Source organism: Petromyzon marinus, chromosome 69, assembly GCF_048934315.1.
Source record: "Petromyzon marinus isolate PM22_M1 ecotype Great Lakes invasive population chromosome 69, UKy_Petmar_22M1.pri1.0, whole genome shotgun sequence".
NCBI lineage: Eukaryota > Metazoa > Chordata > Hyperoartia > Petromyzontiformes > Petromyzontidae > Petromyzon > Petromyzon marinus.
The window spans coordinates 2314508-2333586 of NC_133735.1; the positions used below are offsets into that span (position 1 = coordinate 2314508).

Genomic DNA, 19079 nt, shown 5'->3' on the forward strand with positions numbered 1-19079 from the left:
CTCTGTGTGGTGAGTCTATGGGTCTCTGTGTGGTGAGTCTGTGGGTCTCTGTGTGGTGAGTCTATGGGTCTCTGTGTGGTGAGTCTATGGGTCTCTGTGTGATGAGTCTATGGGTCTCTGTGTGGTGAGTCTATGGGTCTCTGTGTGGTGAGTCTATGGGTCTCTGTGTGGTGAGTCTATGGGTCTCTGCGTTAGTCCATCGCTTTGTAGGGACATCAACAGCGATTGTCCTATTTTCCTCCTCTGACCATACCCCCCATCCCCCGCCACTGCCATGGGAACGTGGAATTTATTTCCACCAGTGCGTCGACGCTCACGCGAGAGCACGTGCCGTGCGCGTGGACGCCTATCCGCACAACCAAATATACACCAAACCCCCAACCTCCCAATTGTGCATCTGCACTTGCAAATCAAAGGGTTATTGTCGCGCATGCGTACTAGGCCATCTGTCCCTCCCCCCCCTACCAGTGCGCATGCGCACTAGGCTACCTATTCACCCCTCATCCCCCCCTCCTCCTGCGCATGCGCACTAGGCCACCTATTCACCCCCCCTTAATTCAGTGCGCATGCGCACTAGGCTATCCCCACCCCCTCCTCCCACGCATGCGCACTAAGCCCACCTATCCCCCCCCCGCCATTTCCGCCCCCCTCCCCGCGCTCCCACCAACCCCCCCCCACTCCTCCCTCACCCCCTCCCCCCCGGCCGCGCGTTGCATGCCGGGAGCTGGTGTCATGGCGTCGTTGGAGGCGCGGGCAAGCATCAGGTATCTCGCGGTCTTTCCGACCTCGTCAGCCGCGTCCACCACCACCTCCTCCTCCTCTACCCTCTTCGCCACCATCGCCTCTTCCACCCCCTCCTCTTCTCTCTCTCTCGGCGGCGGCGGCGGTCGCGTTAACTCTCCACCCCCACCCCCGAAGCGCCGCGGTGTTCACCTCCTCGACTAGGATAGCCGTCAGCTCGCCTGAGGCTTTGGCCAGGCTCTTGCGTGCTGCTCCCGCCAGGCCTCGCCCACCCCCCCCCTCTCCTCTCTCTCTCTCGCCGCTGCCCTCCTCGTTGCATTTCGAGCGGCGGGTGGAGCCACGAGGGTTGCGACTCGGAACGTCGCGAACTGCACACCGGGACCCCGCCGCGAACCGCACACCGGGACTCCGGTGTGCGGTTCGCGGCCTAGGCGGGGGCCCTCCTGTTAAGGCCTCTGGCGGTGGCCCTGCTGAGTGGAGGGGACACTGAGCGGGATCAGTTGTTGTTGTTGATAGGCGGCGTTGTGTAGTAATGGGAATTAATAATATCAGGGTTTTGTTTTGGAAGGGGGTTAGGTTAAATTTCGCGTAAATATCCAATATTCAACACACCACTACCACCCCTCACACGGTCAATTCGTAAGGTTCGTCACGTCAACAAAACGTGCCAATTGGTTACTGCTTGAAGCACACGGCGGCAGGCGTTTGGAGAGTAAACCCACAAAACTTACACAATGAAGTTTTTTTAGTTTGGGTTGAATCGCGTATCAATGTTCAACCCACCACCGCAACACCACACGGCCAATTCGTAAGGTTCGTCACGTAAACAAAACGTGCCAATTGGTTACTTCTTGAGCACACCGCGAATGTTCGTAAAGTAAACCCACAACATTTCCATAATGAAGTTTTTTTGCGTGGTTAGATTGCGTAAATATAAATGTGTCGGTAACCCGTCCACCACCCTACAGAAGCCAGTTAGTAAGGTTTGTCCAGTAAACAAAACGCGCCAATTGGTTTATACTTGGGCACAACGGGGGGTGTTGAAAGAGTGAACCCTACAGCATTTAGAATTTTGAGTACTGCGACGTTTCGCTGGTGATTGCAAAACCAGCTTCATCGGGCGATTTGCCAGAATTGTGAAGACGTATTCCCGTTCTTTGGTTTTTTCGGTAGAGTCACGTAGGTAAAAATAAAAAAAAGAAAGTTAAAGAGAAAGTTAACTTTATTTTTTTAAATTTTATTTTGTATTCTTACCTATGTGACTTTACCGCAAGAACCAAAGAGTATGGGGTCATTGCAGTCATGAAAACTTCAAATCTAGAAGTATTCCTGTTTTCAGTCTCTTAAATAGAGTAAAGGTGATGTTATCACTACGAGCTTATTAATATTGCTATTGTTGTTACGTTGTGGTGGTCTTAATATCGTCTGTCTGGTAGGATCCAACACTCGTTGATTCACTCCAGTCGCTCGCTCAACTCACCGGGCTATCAGTCGCCTCCTTGTCGCTCTTCTGCCGCTACTAGCATGGTGACTGTTCCCGTGAACTTCACGCGTTGGCACACGCCAGTCACGCTCTCTTCGGTACTCCATCACTTCCTTGTCGCTCTTCTCTAGCTACCACTACCATGGTCTACCAGACACTTGCCTCTCATCCATACTGTTCAATCGCCACCACACTAGGTCGCAACCACACGCTCACTCAATCACCTACGTATACACTTAGTATTGCTGTGTAGTGGTTGTTCAATTACCATTGTGGTCAACAGCGTCACCAGCGTATGTGTGTTAGTATTACAGCTGGTGCATCTTCCAGTCATCTCAGTCGGCCAACCCATGGCGCCTGGGTCTGTCCCGAGAACTCCTGGCAGAGAGCTTCACGTGGCCTCAAAGTGCACCTGACCTGGCACAGGTGCCGTGCTGACGCCACCGCCACTTAGTGGCGAATGGTGGGTATTGGTATTGCCAGGATGGTGGCTGTTGAGTTAATGTCGTGTCAGTGTCACCGGTCCACGTTAGTATTTTCAGGCCGCGGCTGTCAATGCTGCCATCTTTGAGCTGTCGCCTCGTTGCGGTTGTTACGTTTTGGCTTCGTAACGATTCCTGCGAAAATGTTTCGGCGTGCGTCTGGTACCTGCGTCGTTTGTTTCTGCCGCTGCGTGTGATCACAACCGAGTAACTCACTCGAGGTTTGCGATTTCTCGAATTTGAAACCCTGGCTGGCACGCGCCATGGCCCACCGTTTGCGAATGGCAGTATCACCTGAAGCAGACGATAAAACAATAGAACCTCGAGCCTCTGGGCCAAACGCCTAAACGTGCTACCGCTGGGCAGCGTCACCATCCCCTGTCGGAGTTGTCAGCCTTTGTTCGTGCGGAGGCGCGTGTCTCGCACACGGATCAGACGGTCACATCCAGGGAGTCAACAGTGGTTGTTTTGTGAAGAGACTGATACCTGGACGTGGCAGCATGGAATTTCCACAACCGGTTGAGGGGCAGCCACCGGTTCTGACCTGATTATCCTATGAGATGGGTTCAGAATGACCAAACTCGCAGGGCTGTGCGTTATGAGGTGTGTTGGATCATGGGCAGGTACAGCAAACAGGTCCGCCTGTGTGGATCGTTTGAGTGGTGTCCCCTCGTGCTTTCTCCGGGTTTCCGCCCCGTGTGACGCCAACCCTCACTGAAAACAATGAAATGGCCAAACGCCCCAATGCACTCTGTCTCACTCTCTTCCTGAGGGCACTCGCTCATTCACTCGCCCCTTTCCTTGCTAAATCGCTCACTCTCTTGCTCACTCGCTCTCTCGTTCGCTCACTCCCTTGCTTACTCGCTCACTCCCTCGCTTACTCGCTCACTCCCTCGCTCATTCACTCCCTCCCTTGGTCACTACACTCACTCCCCTGCTCGCTCGTTCGCTCTCTTGCTCACTTGCCCACTCATGCACTCTCTTTCTCACTCGTTTACTTTCTTGGTCAGTCGCTCGCCCCTCCCCTCGCTCGCTCGTTCACTCTCTTTGCTCGCTCGTTCACTCTCTTTGCTCACTCGTTCACTCTTTGCTCACTCATTCACTCTCTTTGCTCACTCGTTCACTCTCTTTGCTTGCTCGTTCACTCTCTTTGCTCGCTCGTTCACTCTCTTTGCTCACTCGTTCACTCTCTTTGCTCGCTCGTTCACTCTCATTGCTCACTTACCGCATCTCTTGCTCACCGACTCTCTCCCCCTCCCTTGCTCACCCGCTCTCTCTCTCTCTCTCGCGGCGTTCGCCGCGCACCCCTTGACCGCGTTTCCACGCGCGCAGCCTGGCCGAGCAGGAGGTGGGAGACAGCGGAGGCCACATGGCGGTGGAGGAGGCCCGGGGCGAGCAGGCGGGTGGGGCGGAGGACGAGGAGGAGGAGGAGGAGGGGGAGGAGGAGGTGGAGGAGGAGGGGGGGCGGACGGGGGCTCCGGCGGCGGGTGGTAGCCCCTCGGAGCGCAGCGCGGGGGGCTCCTCGTGGCCCCGGCACAAGCACAAGAAAAAACACAAGCACCACCGCGGCAGCGGGGGGCACCACCGCGGCAGCGGTGGGCACCACCACGGCAAGAGCTCCAAGCACCGCAAGCAGCACAAGCAGGCGGGAGACGATGCCCACAAGCACAGGTGGGGAGGGCGGCGGCGGCGGCGGGCACATCGCCAACACTGTCACTGCCACCATCATCGCTAATCGCTACCACCGTCAGTACAGACTGCTACCACCCACCATCGCTAGCCGCTACCACCCACCATCGCTAACTGCTACCACCCACCATCGCTAGCCGCTACCACCCACTATCGCTAACTGCTACCACCCACCATCGCTAGCCGCTACCACCCACTATCGCTAACTGCTACCACCCACCATCGCTAACTGCTACCACCCACCATCGCTAACTGCTACCACCCACCACCATCGCTAACTGCTACCACCCACTATCGCTAGCTGCTACCACCCACCATCGCTAGCCGCTACCACCACCACCATCGCTAACCGCTACCACCCACCACCATCGCTAACTGCTACCACCCACCACCATCGCTAACTGCTACCACCCACCACCATCGCTAGCCGCTACCACCACCACCACCACCATCATCACTAATCGCTATCGCCACTAAGTGCTACCACCGTTGTCACTAACCGCTGGCCACCACTAATCGCTACCGCCGTCATTTTCATCACCATTACCACCGCCGTCACCACTCACCGCTACCACCGTTATCACTAACTGCTGCCACCATCGTCACTCGCCACCGCACACCCCACCACCACCGTCACCACCACACCCCACCACCACCGTCACCACCACACACCCCACCACCGTCACCACCACACCCCACCACCGTCACCACCACACCCCACCACCACCGTCACCACCACACCCCACCACCGTCACCACCACACCCCACCACCGTCACCACCACACCCCACCACCGTCGCCACCACACCCCACCACCGTCACCACCACACCCCACCACCGTCACCACCACACCCCACCACCGTCGCCACCACACCCCACCACCGCCACCACCACACCCCACCACCGTCGCCACCACACACCCCACCACCGCCACCACCACACCACCACCGTCACCACCACACCCCACCACCACTACCAGTGCGTTGAGGACCCCGTGTGCCACACTTGCTGCCTCCCCCACCCCCCTCCCTCCCCCAGGCATCGCCACAAACACAAGAAGCATCGCAAGAAGGACGAGGGCGGTGGCGGTGGCGGCGGCCGCTCCCCCTCCCCCACTGCCCCCGCCAGGCAACCAAACCCCGGCACAGCCGCCACCGCCGCTGCCACCGCGCAGCCAGCGGCACCTCCGCCCACCGCCACCGCCACCGTCACCGCCGCGGCCGCGGCGCCGCCAGCCCAGGCGGTGAAGCGGAGCGGGCGGGCGGAGGAGGAGGCGCTGGAGGAGCTGGAGAAGCAACGGGCACTGATTCAGGCCGAGCTCGACGGAGACCGCGCCCACTCGGGCATGGGCCTCATCCTGCAGGTGAGGACCACCGGTGGCGGCCGTGACAACGCGGCGACGACGCGACGGTGATGTGACAGTGATCTGACGATGATACGACGCACTGGGGCGGTGGTGGTGGTGGTGGTGGTGATGATGATGTGACGCACGTGGTGGTGACCGTGACGACGATGATCTGACACGGAGCGGCGGTGGCGGTGGTGGTGGTGGTGATGATAATGCGACACGTGGTGGTGACGATGACGACGATGATGTGACGCATGGGGGCGGTGATGATGATGTGATGCACGGGGTGGTGGTGGTGATGATTGTGACGTGATAATGATGTGCTTTCGCGCAGTACGTAGCCAACCGTACCAACCGCCATTGCCGCTATCTCGCTCCAGGGCTACGTGTCCGGCTCAGAGGAGGAGGGGGAAATCAGTGAGCGGGGAAACCCGGCCCCTGCTCCCGCACCGCCTCCTCCGCCTCCTCCTGCCCACGCCGCCACCGCCGGCGCCGTCGAGCCGCCGGACGCGGCGGCGCCGGCGCCGGCGCCGCCGCGTCCGGCGGCCGGGCGAGGCGGTGACCCCGGGGAGGAGGAGGCGGTGGCCGCGGGGCGCGGAGACGCGACGCGGGGAAGCGGAGGAGGAGGGGAGGAGGAGGAGGACGACGAGGGGGCGGCGGCGGCGGCGGCGGCGGCGTCGTCGGCGCTGGAGAATGGCGGCGGCGGCGGCGGCTCCGCCGCGGCAGCGGCGGCGGCGTCGGCGCCGCGCAGCCGCGGGGAGCGCGACCGCCGCGGGGCCAAGGAGAAGCAGCGGCGGTCGAGGCACGAGCGGGGCAAAGGGGCCGCCTCCGCCGCCTCCGCCGCCTCCGCCGCCTCCTCCGCCGCGGCGACCGCGGCGGGGAGCGGCCGCAAGAGGAGCCGCTCGCGCTCGCAGTCGCAGGGGAGGGAGCGGCGGCGCCGGCGGGGGTCGGAGAGGGAGCGCGGCGGCGGCGGCGGCGCGGGGCCACCCGAGGAGGAGAGGGCAGGGCGCCAGCATCAGGTGAGCCGGGGTGGGGGGTAGAGAGGGGGGTGGTGGGGAGGAGGAAGGGGGGGGCGGCGGCGGGTGTCGAGGGTTCAGGGTCCTTCCCGAGCACCTCCGTGCGTAGCACGGTTGGCTGAGCAGGGTGCACAGGAAGTTGGACGAGCACGCATACGTACGTAGGCTCGCACAGAGACCCATAGGCTCGCACAGAGACCCGTAGACTCGCACGTAGACCCATAGACTCGCACGGAGACCCGTAGGCTCACACAGAGACCCGTAGGCTCGCACAGAGACCCATAGACTCGCACAGAGACCCATAGGCTCGCACAGAGACCCGTAGACTCGCACAGAGACCCATAGACTCGCACAGAGACCCATAGACTCGCACAGAGACCCATAGACTCACACAGAGACCCGTAGGCTCGCACAGAGACCCATAGACTCGCACAGAGACCCATAGGCTCGCACAGAGACCCATAGGCTCACACAGAGACCCATAGGCTCGCACAGAGACCCGTAGACTCGCACAGAGACCCATAGACTCGCACAGAGACCCATAGGCTCGCACAGAGACCCGTAGACTCACACAGAGACCCGTAGGCTCGCACAGAGACCCATAGACTCGCACAGAGACCCATAGACTCACACAGACCCGTAGACTCGCACAGAGACCCGTAGGCTCGTGATGAAGGTTTTTGGGTTAGATGGCGTTATTTATGAATGTGTCGTAACCCTTCACCACCCGACGCGGCCAGTCGGTAAATAAAAAAGTGTCACGTTGACAAAAGACAAAATAGTTCACGACTTTAGCCCCACACCGGTGCGTTGAAGAGTGAACCCACAACATTTACAATTTTTTGAGTACGACGTTTCGCTGGTAATTACATCCGGCATCATCGGGCAATTCGCCAGAATGGTAAAGCCCTCGCTTGATCCCGGTCTTAAATAGAGCGGCAGGGTGACGTTATCATTTAACTCGTTCAGGTGCAGTGATTCGAGGCGGAGGGGGGGGTATTGTAATTATATAATAGGTAACGAGTCAATTATACTCTTTGTTTTTTTCGGCAAAGTCAGGTAGATGAAACAAAATCAAAATAAAAGAAAACACCCAAATCAAATCACGACGTTTCGGAGGCAGCACAAGCTTTTGTGGAACAGTCACAGCAAGGTAGCTGCATCAAGTGGTGAGCTCTGAGACACCCGAGCTTACATACAAATCTTTGGTAATAAAAAAAAAATCTTTTGGTAATAATCAGGAGGTTTGCATAGTGCTTTGGTATCGGAGAAAACAATGAGACGATGATCAGCCACGGCCGAAGGATTCGTCCTGCCGCGTTTCAAATCTTAACCTGTGTATGAGCTGGAGGGTCTCGGAGCTCACCACTTGATGCAGCTACCTTGCTGTGACTGGTCACAGCTATTCCTGTGACCAGTCACAAGCTAATCATTCAGCCATTTCAATGCTAAATTATATGCCAATTCCTTTGTCAAGGCGCTTTGTTTCCTCTCACACAGCTTAAAGGCCGTGATCTGAACGTGGCTCTTTCACTCCAGCGCTGTCCTACCAGACAGTCTCGTCCCTTCACCCGATGAAGGCCGCTTGTGTTGTGGCCGAAACGTCGTGAGAATATTATTGCATTATTTTATTTGATCAATTTATTATTTTATTCTCATTCTACGTGGTGGTGACTTTACCGAAAGAACCAAAGAATAAGAAGAAGCGTTGTGTTGCCTCCGAAACGTCGCGATTCGATTTAGTCTTCTTTTACTTTGATTTTGTTTTAGCTACGTGACTTTTTTAGCGAAAAAAAACAAAGAGTATGAATCCTTGCAGTCACGAACGCTTCAAATCTAGAATGAGTCAATTGCTATGATTGATTAGTAATGAGTTGTAGGTTAGTTATTAGGTGTAATGTGTATTATTTAATAACTGAACCCAATTACTATAACCACTCAAGTGCAGACATTAAAGGTGAGGGGGGGGGGGGGGGTTACTACCCGGCTTCACCCGGGACTTGGATGCACCACGCCCGGCCGCCTTTGTCTCCCCCAGTGGCGATGTTCACTACCACACCGCACCAGTTACTCGTTTGAGGCTGAGTCGACCTAGGGGAGGCCCAGGTCCGGTTGAAATAATCGTCACCGGTGGTGGCCGTGAGCGGGAATCGAACTCGGGGTCGCCGGGTTCGTAGCGCGGCACGCTAACCACTACGCACCTGCGTCACAGCTCACTTGCCATGCAAAATCTATGCATTATATAATGTTTGCATGGTCTATAGTCTGGAAAGTACCCACATGGCAAATTTCAAGTTTGTTGCATGTCGGGAAGTATGCTGAACATTTTGAACAGACGCACGCAATCACAGCTTTGCCTGTTATATATATGGAGATTAGTAATCAGTTAATTATTATGATTAGTAATAAGTTGTAGCTTAGTAATTAGTTGTAATGTATGTTATTGTAATTATATACTACGTTAGTAATGGGTTAATTACTACGGCGCTTGTGCCATGCTGGTTCACTTGAGGCCCACGTGCAGAGCCCGCTGGCAGGAGGTTTCCAAAACAGAATCAGACTTTGTTTATCCTGGAGGAATCCACTTAGCTGTGAAGCTCTTTTTTTCACAGATGTCCAGTAGTTTTCAAAGACCCAGGAGCCATGGGTTGATTGACTTAGACGACTGGCAGATGCACCAATTGTGTTCCCCACTGTGCTTTAGCCGCCCGGCGCTCCGCTCGTTGTTGTGAGAGTCGCTCGTCAGCCCTCGGTTTTTGCGGGAGGACGACTGCCTCCAACTGCCCAGCAGCAGCGTCCTTCCTTCACGAGCCTCCTCCACTCACCCACCCGCTCAGCCACTCACGCATCCACTCACCCACCCCACCCACTCCAGCACACTCACCCACCCCACCACACCCACCCACCCACCCGCACTTCCACACTCCCAGGAAGAGGTTTGCAGGTTTTCTGCACATTTATACAAGGTCTTGGGGGACGGAAAACCCCTCAGTGCAAATTAAAATCGTAGGACAAGGTGGGGTTTGACCCTGCTGGGTCTGCCGCGCCTCGAATATTTGAGGAAGTAGTCTATCCCTGTTCCTGTCTGGCTGATGTGTGTTACCTTGGTGTGGTCTGGAACTGTTTTGTTGTTGATGAATATATCGCTAGTCATTCATATTTAGTGATTTCTGCTTACCATTTCCTCAAAGTTTGCGCTCGTATTTTTTTCCGTGATGGTTTGCCGCTGTAAATTCGCTGACCACCCACCCCACCCCACCCCACCCCCCCCCACCGTGTGCCCTAACTGGGCACCCGATTCGGATGCGGCACTTTGCTGAGAGCTTGAGGACCCTGGGGGCGGAGATGACCTCTCACGCGGATCTGCTGAAGGAGGGTTGCGACTGTGTAACAACAATCACAAGCCGCCGCCTGGTCTACAGCCGATGGTTGTAGACCAGGCGGCTTGGTCCCGCACCGATGCCAGAATGGAACCGTACCGATGCCAGAATGCGTGACCCTGCCAGGCACGCTGAGGGGGGGGGGGGGGGGGGGGGCGGGAGGCTTTCGGGGGGGGGGCCTCAATGCGGTTTCAGGCTGTCGTGGCCCTGCACGGACGCCGCCGTGTCATCTGTCCGTCCGCTACAGCAGGTGGAGGAAGGAAATTATTCGAACGGTGACCAACATCGCCGCTCGATTTCACCTGGCCACGGCCTGTGGCGCAATCTGAAGGCGTCATGTGACGTCCCTGTGTGATGTGCCGCCACTACACCCCCCGCCCCCCCCCCCCCCCCACCTTAATACTGACGGCATCACGTGACCTGGAGTCACGTGACGAGTCTGCCTGCCACCACCCCCCCCCCCTTAATACTGACATCACGTGACCTGGAGTCACGTGACGAGTTTGTCTGCCACCACCCCCCCCCCCTTAATACTGACATCACGTGACCTGGAGTCACGTGACGAGTCTGTCTGCCACCACCCCCCCCCCTTAATACTGACGGCATCACGTGACCTGGAGTCACGTGACGTGTCTGTCTGCCACCACCACCCCCCCTTAATACTGACATCACGTGACCTGGAGTCACGTGACGAGTCTGTCTGCCACCACCACCCCCCCTTAATACTGACATCACGTGACCTGGAGTCACGTGACGAATCTGTCTGCCACCACCCCCCCCTTAATACTGACATCACGTGACCTGGAGTCACGTGACGTGTCTGTCTGCCACCACCCCCCCCCCCCCCTTAATACTGACATCACGTGACCTGGAGTCACGTGACGTGTCTGTCTGCCACCACCCCCCCCCCTTAATACTGACGGCATCACGTGACCTGGAGTCACGTGACGTGTCTGTCTGCCACCACCCCCCCCCTTAATACTGACATCACATGACCTGGAGTCACGTGACGTGTCTGTCTGCCACCACCCCCCCCCCTTAATACTGACGTCACGTGACCTGGAGTCACGTGACGTGTCTGTCTGCCACCACCACCCCCCCTTAATACTGACATCACGTGACCTGGAGTCACGTGACGAATCTGTCTGCCACCACCCCCCCCTAATACTGACATCACGTGACCTGGAGTCACGTGACGTGTCTGTCTGCCACCACCCCCCCCCCCTTAATACTGACATCACGTGACCTGGAGTCACGTGACGAGTCTGTCTGCCACCCCCCCCCCCCCCCTTAATACTGACATCACGTGACCTGGAGTCACGTGACGAGTCTGTCTGCCACCACCCCCCCCCTTAATACTGACGTCACGTGACCTGGAGTCACGTGACGAGTCTGTCTGCCACCACCCCCCCCTTGAATACTGACGTCACGTGACCTGGAGTCACGTGACGAGTCTGTCTGCCACCACCCCCCCCCTCTTAATACTGACGTCACGTGACCTGGAGTCACGTGACGTGTCTGTCTGCCACCACCCCCCCCTCTTAATACTGACATCACGTGACCTGGAGTCACGTGACGAATCTGTCTGCCACCACCCCCCCCTAATACTGACATCACGTGACCTGGAGTCACGTGACGAGTCTGTCTGCCACCACCCCCCCCCTTAATACTGACGTCACGTGACCTGGAGTCACGTGACGAGTCTGTCTGCCACCACCCCCCCTTGAATACTGACGTCACGTGACCTGGAGTCACGTGACGAGTCTGTCTGCCCACCCCCCCCCCCTCTTAATACTGACGTCACGTGACCTGGAGTCACGTGACGTGTCTGTCTGCCACCACCCCCCCCCTCTTAATACTGACATCACGTGACCTGGAGTCACGTGACGAATCTGTCTGCCACCACCCCCCCCCTAATACTGACATCACGTGACCTGGAGTCACGTGACGAATCTGTCTGCCACCACCCCCCCCTTAATACTGACGTCACGTGACCTGGAGTCACGTGACGAGTCTGTCTGCCACCCCCCCCCCCCCCTTAATACTGACATCACGTGACCTGGAGTCACGTGACGAGTCTGTCTGCCACCACCCCCCCCCTCTTAATACTGACGTCACGTGACCTGGAGTCACGTGACGTGTCTGTCTGCCACCACCCCCCCTTGAATACTGACATCACATGTGACCTGGAGTCACGTGACGAATCTGTCTGCCACCACCCCCCCCCCCTTAATACTGACATCACGTGACCTGGAGTCACGTGACGAGTCTGTCTGCCACCACCCCCCCTTAATACTGACATCACGTGACCTGGAGTCACGTGACGAGTCTGTCTGCCACCACCCCCTCCTTAATACTGACATCACATGACCTGGAGTCACGTGACGAGTGTCTGCCACCACCCCCCCCTTAATACTGACGGCATCACGTGACCTGGAGTCACGTGACGTGTCTGTCTGCCACCACCACCCCCCTTAATACTGACATCACGTGACCTGGAGTCACGTGACGAGTCTGCCTGCCACCACCCCCCCTGCTTACTGACATCACGTGACCTGGAGTCACGTGACGAGTGTCTGCCACCACCCCCCCCTTAATACTGACATCACGTGACCTGGAGTCACGTGACGAGTCTGTCTGCCACCACCCCCCCCCCCCTTAATACTGACATCACGTGACCTGGAGTCACGTGACGAATCTGTCTGCCACCACCACCCCCTCTTAATACTGACATCACGTGACCTGGAGTCACGTGACGAGTCTGTCTGCCACCACCACCCCCCCTTAATACTGACATCACGTGACCTGGAGTCACGTGACGAGTCTGTCTGCCACCACCCCCCCCTAATACTGACATCACGTGACCTGGAGTCACGTGACGAATCTGTCTGCCACCACCCCCCCCCCTTAATACTGACGGCATCACGTGACCTGGAGTCACGTGACGAGTCTGTCTGCCACCACCCCCCCCCCTTAATACTGACATCACGTGACCTGGAGTCACGTGACGAGTCTGTCTGCCACCACCCCCCCCCTTAATACTGACATCACATGACCTGGAGTCACGTGACGAGTCTGTCTGCCACCACCCCCCCCTTGAATACTGACATCACGTGACCTGGAGTCACGTGACGTGTCTGTCTGCCACCACCCCCCCCTTGAATACTGACGTCACGTGACCTGGAGTCACGTGACGTGTGGCTGCGTCTAGCGCCTCCCCGCCCCCCCCGCCCCCCCCCGCCTTCATTCCGGTGTCACGTGACCCCAGCAGGAGAAGGAGCGGGGGGCGGCGAGGCGCAGGAGGAGGAGGAGCGAGCAGTCGAAGCGATCGCCCGGCAAGGAGAACCGCTCCCCCGCGGGGGGGCGCCGGCCCCGCCCCCCCCCTCCTCCTCCTCCGCCGTCGTCGCCCCCCGCGGCGGCCCCGGCCTCCTCGGAGCGCGAGAGGGGGGGGGGCTCGTCCCGGGGCGCCCGGCCCCGCGGCCGGGACGAGAGGGGGGGCCCGGCGCGGTCACCGGCGGCGTCGCCGACGGCGGGGAGGGGCAGGGCCGGGGAGCGCTCGGTGGAGAGGGAGAGGGGGGCCACGCGGAGAGACGCCGACAAGAAGGAGGAGGCGAGGTGGGGTGGCTGTCCCCGCGGCGCCACCGTGTCGCCCGTCCGTGTGTCCCCACTTGTCTCGGGGGGGCTCCGTGTCTCGTGTGTGTGTCTCCGTGTGTGTCTCGTGTGTGTGTGTCCGTGTCTCGTGTGTGTGTGTGTGTCCGTGTCTCTGTGTGTGTGTGTCCCCATGTCTCGTGTGTGTGTGTCTCGTGTGTGTGTGTGTGTTTCCGTGTCTCGTGTGTGTGTGTGTCCCCCGTGTCTCGTGTGTGTGTGTGTGTGTCCCCGTGTCTCGTGTGTGTGTGTGTCCCCGTGTCTCGTGTGTGTGTCCGTGTCTCGTGTGTGTGTGTGTCCCCATGTCTCGTGTGTGTGTCCGTGTCTCGTGTGTGTGTGTGTCCCCGTGTCTCGTGTGTGTGTGTGTGTGTCCGTGTCTCGGTGTCTTGGTGTCTCCCGACAGTGTCTCCCTGCCGTGTCTCCGTGTCTCAGTGTCTCCCTGCCGTGTCTCCTTCTCTCGCCGTCTCCCCACAGTATCTCCGTGTCTCAATGTCTCCCTGCCGTGTCTCAGTGTCTCCCCGCCGTGTCTCCATCTCTCGCGATCTCCCCGCAGTGTCTCCGTGTCTCAGTGTCTCCCTGCCGTGTCTCAGTGTCTCCCTGCCGTGCCTCAGTGTCTCCCTGCCGTGCCTCAGTGTCTCCCTGCCGTGTCTCAGTGTCTCCCTGCCGTGCCTCAGTGTCTCCCTGCCGTGTCTCAGTGTCTCCCTGCCGTGTCTCAGTGTCTCCCTGCCGTGTCTCAGTGTCTCCCCGCCGTGTCTCCATCTCTCGCCATCTCCCCGCAGTGTCTCCGTGTCTCAGTGTCTCCCTGCCGTGTCTCAGTGTCTCCCTGCCGTGCCTCAGTGTCTCCCTGCCGTGTCTCAGTGTCTCCCTGCCGTGCCTCAGTGTCTCCCTGCCGTGTCTCAATGTCTCCCTGCCGTGTCTCAGTGTCTCCCTGCCGTGTCTCAGTGTCTCCCTGCCGTGCCTCAGTGTCTCCCTGCCGTGTCTCAGTGTCTCCCTGCCGTGCCTCAATGTCTCCCTGCCGTGTCTCAGTGTCTCCCTGCCGTGTCTCAGTGTCTCCCTGCCGTGTCTCAGTGTCTCCCTGCCGTGTCTCAGTGTCTCCCTGCCGTGTCTCAGTGTCTCCCTGCCGTGTCTCAGTGTCTCCCTGCCGTGTCTCAGTGTCTCCCTGCCGTGTCTCAGTGTCTCCCTGCCGTGTCTCAGTGTCTCCCTGCCGTGTCTCAGTGTCTCCCTGCCGTGTCTCAGTGTCTCCCTGCCGTGTCTCAATGTCTCCCTGCCGTGTCTCAGTGTCTCCCTGCCGTGTCTCAATGTCTCCCTGCCGTGCCTCAGTGTCTCCCTGCCGTGTCTCAGTGTCTCCCTGCCGTGTCTCAGTGTCTCCCTGCCGTGCCTCAGTGTCTCCCTGCCGTGTCTCAGTGTCTCCCTGCCGTGTCTCAGTGTCTCCCTGCCGTGCCTCAGTGTCTCCCTGCCGTGTCTCCATCTCTCGCCATCTCCCCGCAGTGTCTCCGTGTCTCAGTGTCTCCCTGCCGTGTCTCAGTGTCTCCCTGCCGTGCCTCAGTGTCTCCCTGCCGTGTCTCCATCTCTCGCCATCTCCCCGCAGTGTCTCCGTGTCTCAGTGTCTCCCTGCCGTGTCTCAGTGTCTCCCTGCCGTGTCTCAGTGTCTCCCTGCCGTGTCTCAGTGTCTCCCTGCCGTGCCTCAATGTCTCCCTGCCATGTCTCAGTGTCTCCCTGCCATGTCTCAGTGTCTCCCTGCTGTGTCTCAGTGTCTCCCTGCCGTGTCTCAGTGTCTCCCTACCGTGCCTCAATGTCTCCCTGCCGTGTCTCAATGTCTCCCTGCCGTGTCTCAATGTCTCCCTGCCGTGTCTCAGTGTCTTCCTGCCTTGTCTCAGTGTCTCCCTGCCGTGTCTCCATCTCTCGCCGTCTCCCCACAGTGTCTCCGTGTCTCAGTGTCTCCCTGCCGTGTCTCAGTGTCTCCCTGCCGTGTCTCAGTGTCTCCCTGCCGTGCCTCAGTGTCTCCCTGCCGTGTCTCCATCTCTCGCCATCTCCCCGCAGTGTCTCCGTGTCTCAGTGTCTCCCTGCCATGTCTCAGTGTCTCCCTGCCGTGTCTCAGTGTCTCCCTGCCGTGTCTCAGTGTCTCCCTGCCGTGCCTCAGTGTCTCCCTGCCGTGCCTCAGTGTCTCCCTGCCGTGTCTCAGTGTCTCCCTGCCGTGTCTCAGTGTCTCCCTGCCGTGTCTCAGTGTCTCCCTGCCGTGTCTCACTGTCTCCCTGCCGTGTCTCAGTGTCTCCCTGCCGTGTCTCAGTGTCTCCCTGCCGTGTCTCAGTGTCTCCCTGCCGTGTCTCACTGTCTCCCTGCCGTGTCTCAGTGTCTCCCTGCCGTGTCTCAGTGTCTCCCTGCCGTGTCTCACTGTCTCCCTGCCGTGTCTCAGTGTCTCCCTGCCGTGTCTCACTGTCTCCCTGCCGTGTCTCAGTGTCTCCCTGCCGTGTCTCAGTGTCTCCCTGCCGTATCTCACTGTCTCCCTGCCGTGTCTCAGTGTCTCCCTGCCGTGTCTCAGTGTCTCCCTGCCGTGTCTCAGTGTCTCCCTGCCGTGTCTCAGTGTCTCTCCGCCGCACCTCAATGTGTCTCCCCCGCCGTGTCTCTCCGCCGTGTCTCAGTGTCTCTCCGCCGTGTCTCTGCGCCTCAATGTGTCTCCCCCGCCATGTCTCAGTGTCTCTCCGCCGCGCCTCAATGTGTCTCTCCCGCCGTGTCTCTCCGCCGTGTCTCCGCGCCTCACTGTGTCTCCCCCGCCGTGTCTCAGTGTCTCCCCGCCGTGTCTCCCTGCCGTGTCTCAGTGTCTCCCTGCCGTGTCTCAGTGTCTCCCTGCCGTGTCTCAGTGTCTCCCTGCCGTGCCTCAGTGTCTCCCTGCCGTGTCTCCATCTCTCGCCATCTCCCCGCAGTGTCTCCGTGTCTCAGTGTCTCCCTGCCGTGTCTCAGTGTCTCCCTGCCGTGTCTCAGTGTCTCCCTGCCGTGTCTCAGTGTCTCACTGCCGTGCCTCAATGTCTCCCTGCCATGTCTCAGTGTCTCCCTGCCATGTCTCAGTGTCTCCCTGCTGTGTCTCAGTGTCTCCCTGCCGTGTCTCAGTGTCTCCCTACCGTGCCTCAATGTCTCCCTGCCGTGTCTCAATGTCTCCCTGCCGTGTCTCAATGTCTCCCTGCCGTGTCTCAGTGTCTCCCTGCCTTGTCTCAGTGTCTCCCTGCCGTGTCTCCATCTCTCGCCGTCTCCCCACAGTGTCTCCGTGTCTCAGTGTCTCCCTGCCGTGTCTCAGTGTCTCCCTGCCGTGTCTCAGTGTCTCCCTGCCGTGCCTCAGTGTCTCCCTGCCGTGTCTCCATCTCTCGCCATCTCCACGCAGTGTCTCCGTGTCTCAGTGTCTCCCTGCCGTGCCTCACTGTGTCTCCCTGCCGTGCCTCAGTGTCTCCCCGCCGTGTCTCAGTGTCTCCCTGCCGTGTCTCAGTGTCTCCCTGCCGTGTCTCAGTCTCTCCCTGCCGTGTCTCAGTCTCTCCCCGCCGTGTCTCAGTGTCTCCCTGCCGTGTCTCAGTGTCTCCCTGCCGTGTCTCAGTGTCTCCCTGCCGTGTCTCAGTGTCTCCCTGCCGTGTCTCAGTCTCTCCCTGCCGTGTCTCAGTCTCTCCCCGCCGTGTCTCAGTGTCTCCCTGCCGTGTCTCAGTGTCTCCCTGCCGTGTCTCAGTCTCTCCCTGCCGTGTCTCAGTCTCTCCCCGCCGTGTCTCAGTGTCTCCCCCGCCGTGTCTCCGCGCCTCACTGTGTCTCCCCCGCCGTGTCTCTCCGCCGTGTCTCAGTGTCTCCCCGCCGTGTCTCCCTGCCGTGTCTCAGTGTCTCCCTGCCGTGTCTCAGTGTCTCCCTGCCGTGTCTCAGTGTCTCACTGCCGTGCCTCAATGTCTCCCTGCCATGTCTCAGTGTCTCCCTGCCATGTCTCAGTGTCTCCCTGCTGTGTCTCAGTGTCTCCCTGCCGTGTCTCAGTGTCTCCCTACCGTGCCTCAATGTCTCCCTGCCGTGTCTCAATGTCTCCCTGCCGTGTCTCAATGTCTCCCTGCCGTGTCTCAGTGTCTCCCTGCCTTGTCTCAGTGTCTCCCTGCCGTGTCTCCATCTCTCGCCGTCTCCCCACAGTGTCTCCGTGTCTCAGTGTCTCCCTGCCGTGTCTCAGTGTCTCCCTGCCGTGTCTCAGTGTCTCCCTGCCGTGCCTCAGTGTCTCCCTGCCGTGTCTCCATCTCTCGCCATCTCCACGCAGTGTCTCCGTGTCTCAGTGTCTCCCTGCCGTGCCTCACTGTGTCTCCCTGCCGTGCCTCAGTGTCTCCCCGCCGTGTCTCAGTGTCTCCCTGCCGTGTCTCAGTGTCTCCCTGCCGTGTCTCAGTCTCTCCCTGCCGTGTCTCAGTCTCTCCCCGCCGTGTCTCAGTGTCTCCCTGCCGTGTCTCAGTCTCTCCCTGCCGTGTCTCAGTCTCTCCCCGCCGTGTCTCAGTGTCTCCCCCGCCGTGTCTCCGCGCCTCACTGTGTCTCCCCCGCCGTGTCTCTCCGCCGTGTCTCAGTGTCTCCCCGCCGTGTCTCCCTGCCGTGTCTCAGTGTCTCCCTGCCGTGTCTCAGTGTCTCCCTGCCGTGTCTCAGTGTCTCCCTGCCGTGCCTCAGTGTCTCCCTGCCGTGTCTCCATCTCTCGCCATCTCCCCGCAGTGTCTCCGTGTCTCAGTGTCTCCCTGCCGTGTCTCAGTGTCTCCCTGCCGTGTCTCAGTGTCTCCCTGCCGTGTCTCAGTGTCTCACTGCCGTGCCTCAATGTCTCCCTGCCATGTCTCAGTGTCTCCCTGCCATGTCTCAGTGTCTCCCTGCTGTGTCTCAGTGTCTCCCTGCCGTGTCTCAGTGTCTCCCTACCGTGCCTCAATGTCTCCCTGCCGTGTCTCAATGTCTCCCTGCCGTGTCTCAATGTCTCCCTGCCGTGTCTCAGTGTCTCCCTGCCTTGTCTCAGTGTCTCCCTGCCGTGTCTCCATCTCTCGCCGTCTCCCCACAGTGTCTCCGTGTCTCAGTGTCTCCCTGCCGTGTCTCAGTGTCTCCCTGCCGTGTCTCAGTGTCTCCCTGCCGTGCCTCAGTGTCTCCCTGCCGTGTCTCCATCTCTCGCCATCTCCACGCAGTGTCTCCGTGTCTCAGTGTCTCCCTGCCGTGCCTCACTGTGTCTCCCTGCCGTGCCTCAGTGTCTCCCCGCCGTGTCTCAGTGTCTCCCTGCCGTGTCTCAGTGTCTCCCTGCCGTGTCTCAGTCTCTCCCTGCCGTGTCTCAGTC

General features: G+C 59.2%; 1 protein-coding gene across 1 annotated transcript in view; it reads left to right on the top strand.

The window, feature by feature from the left end:
* Positions 1-655: 655 nt before the first annotated feature.
* LOC116957083 (uncharacterized) overlaps positions 656-19079 on the top strand; it is a 59065-nt gene continuing 40641 nt past the window's right edge. The window contains exons 1-5 of the mRNA XM_076055097.1: positions 656-764; positions 4039-4377; positions 5433-5757; positions 6123-6761; positions 13407-13753. Of these exons, the coding sequence (XP_075911212.1) occupies positions 715-764; positions 4039-4377; positions 5433-5757; positions 6123-6761; positions 13407-13753 (1700 nt within the window). The 5' untranslated portion in view covers positions 656-714. The remainder of the gene's footprint in view (positions 765-4038; positions 4378-5432; positions 5758-6122; positions 6762-13406; positions 13754-19079) is intronic.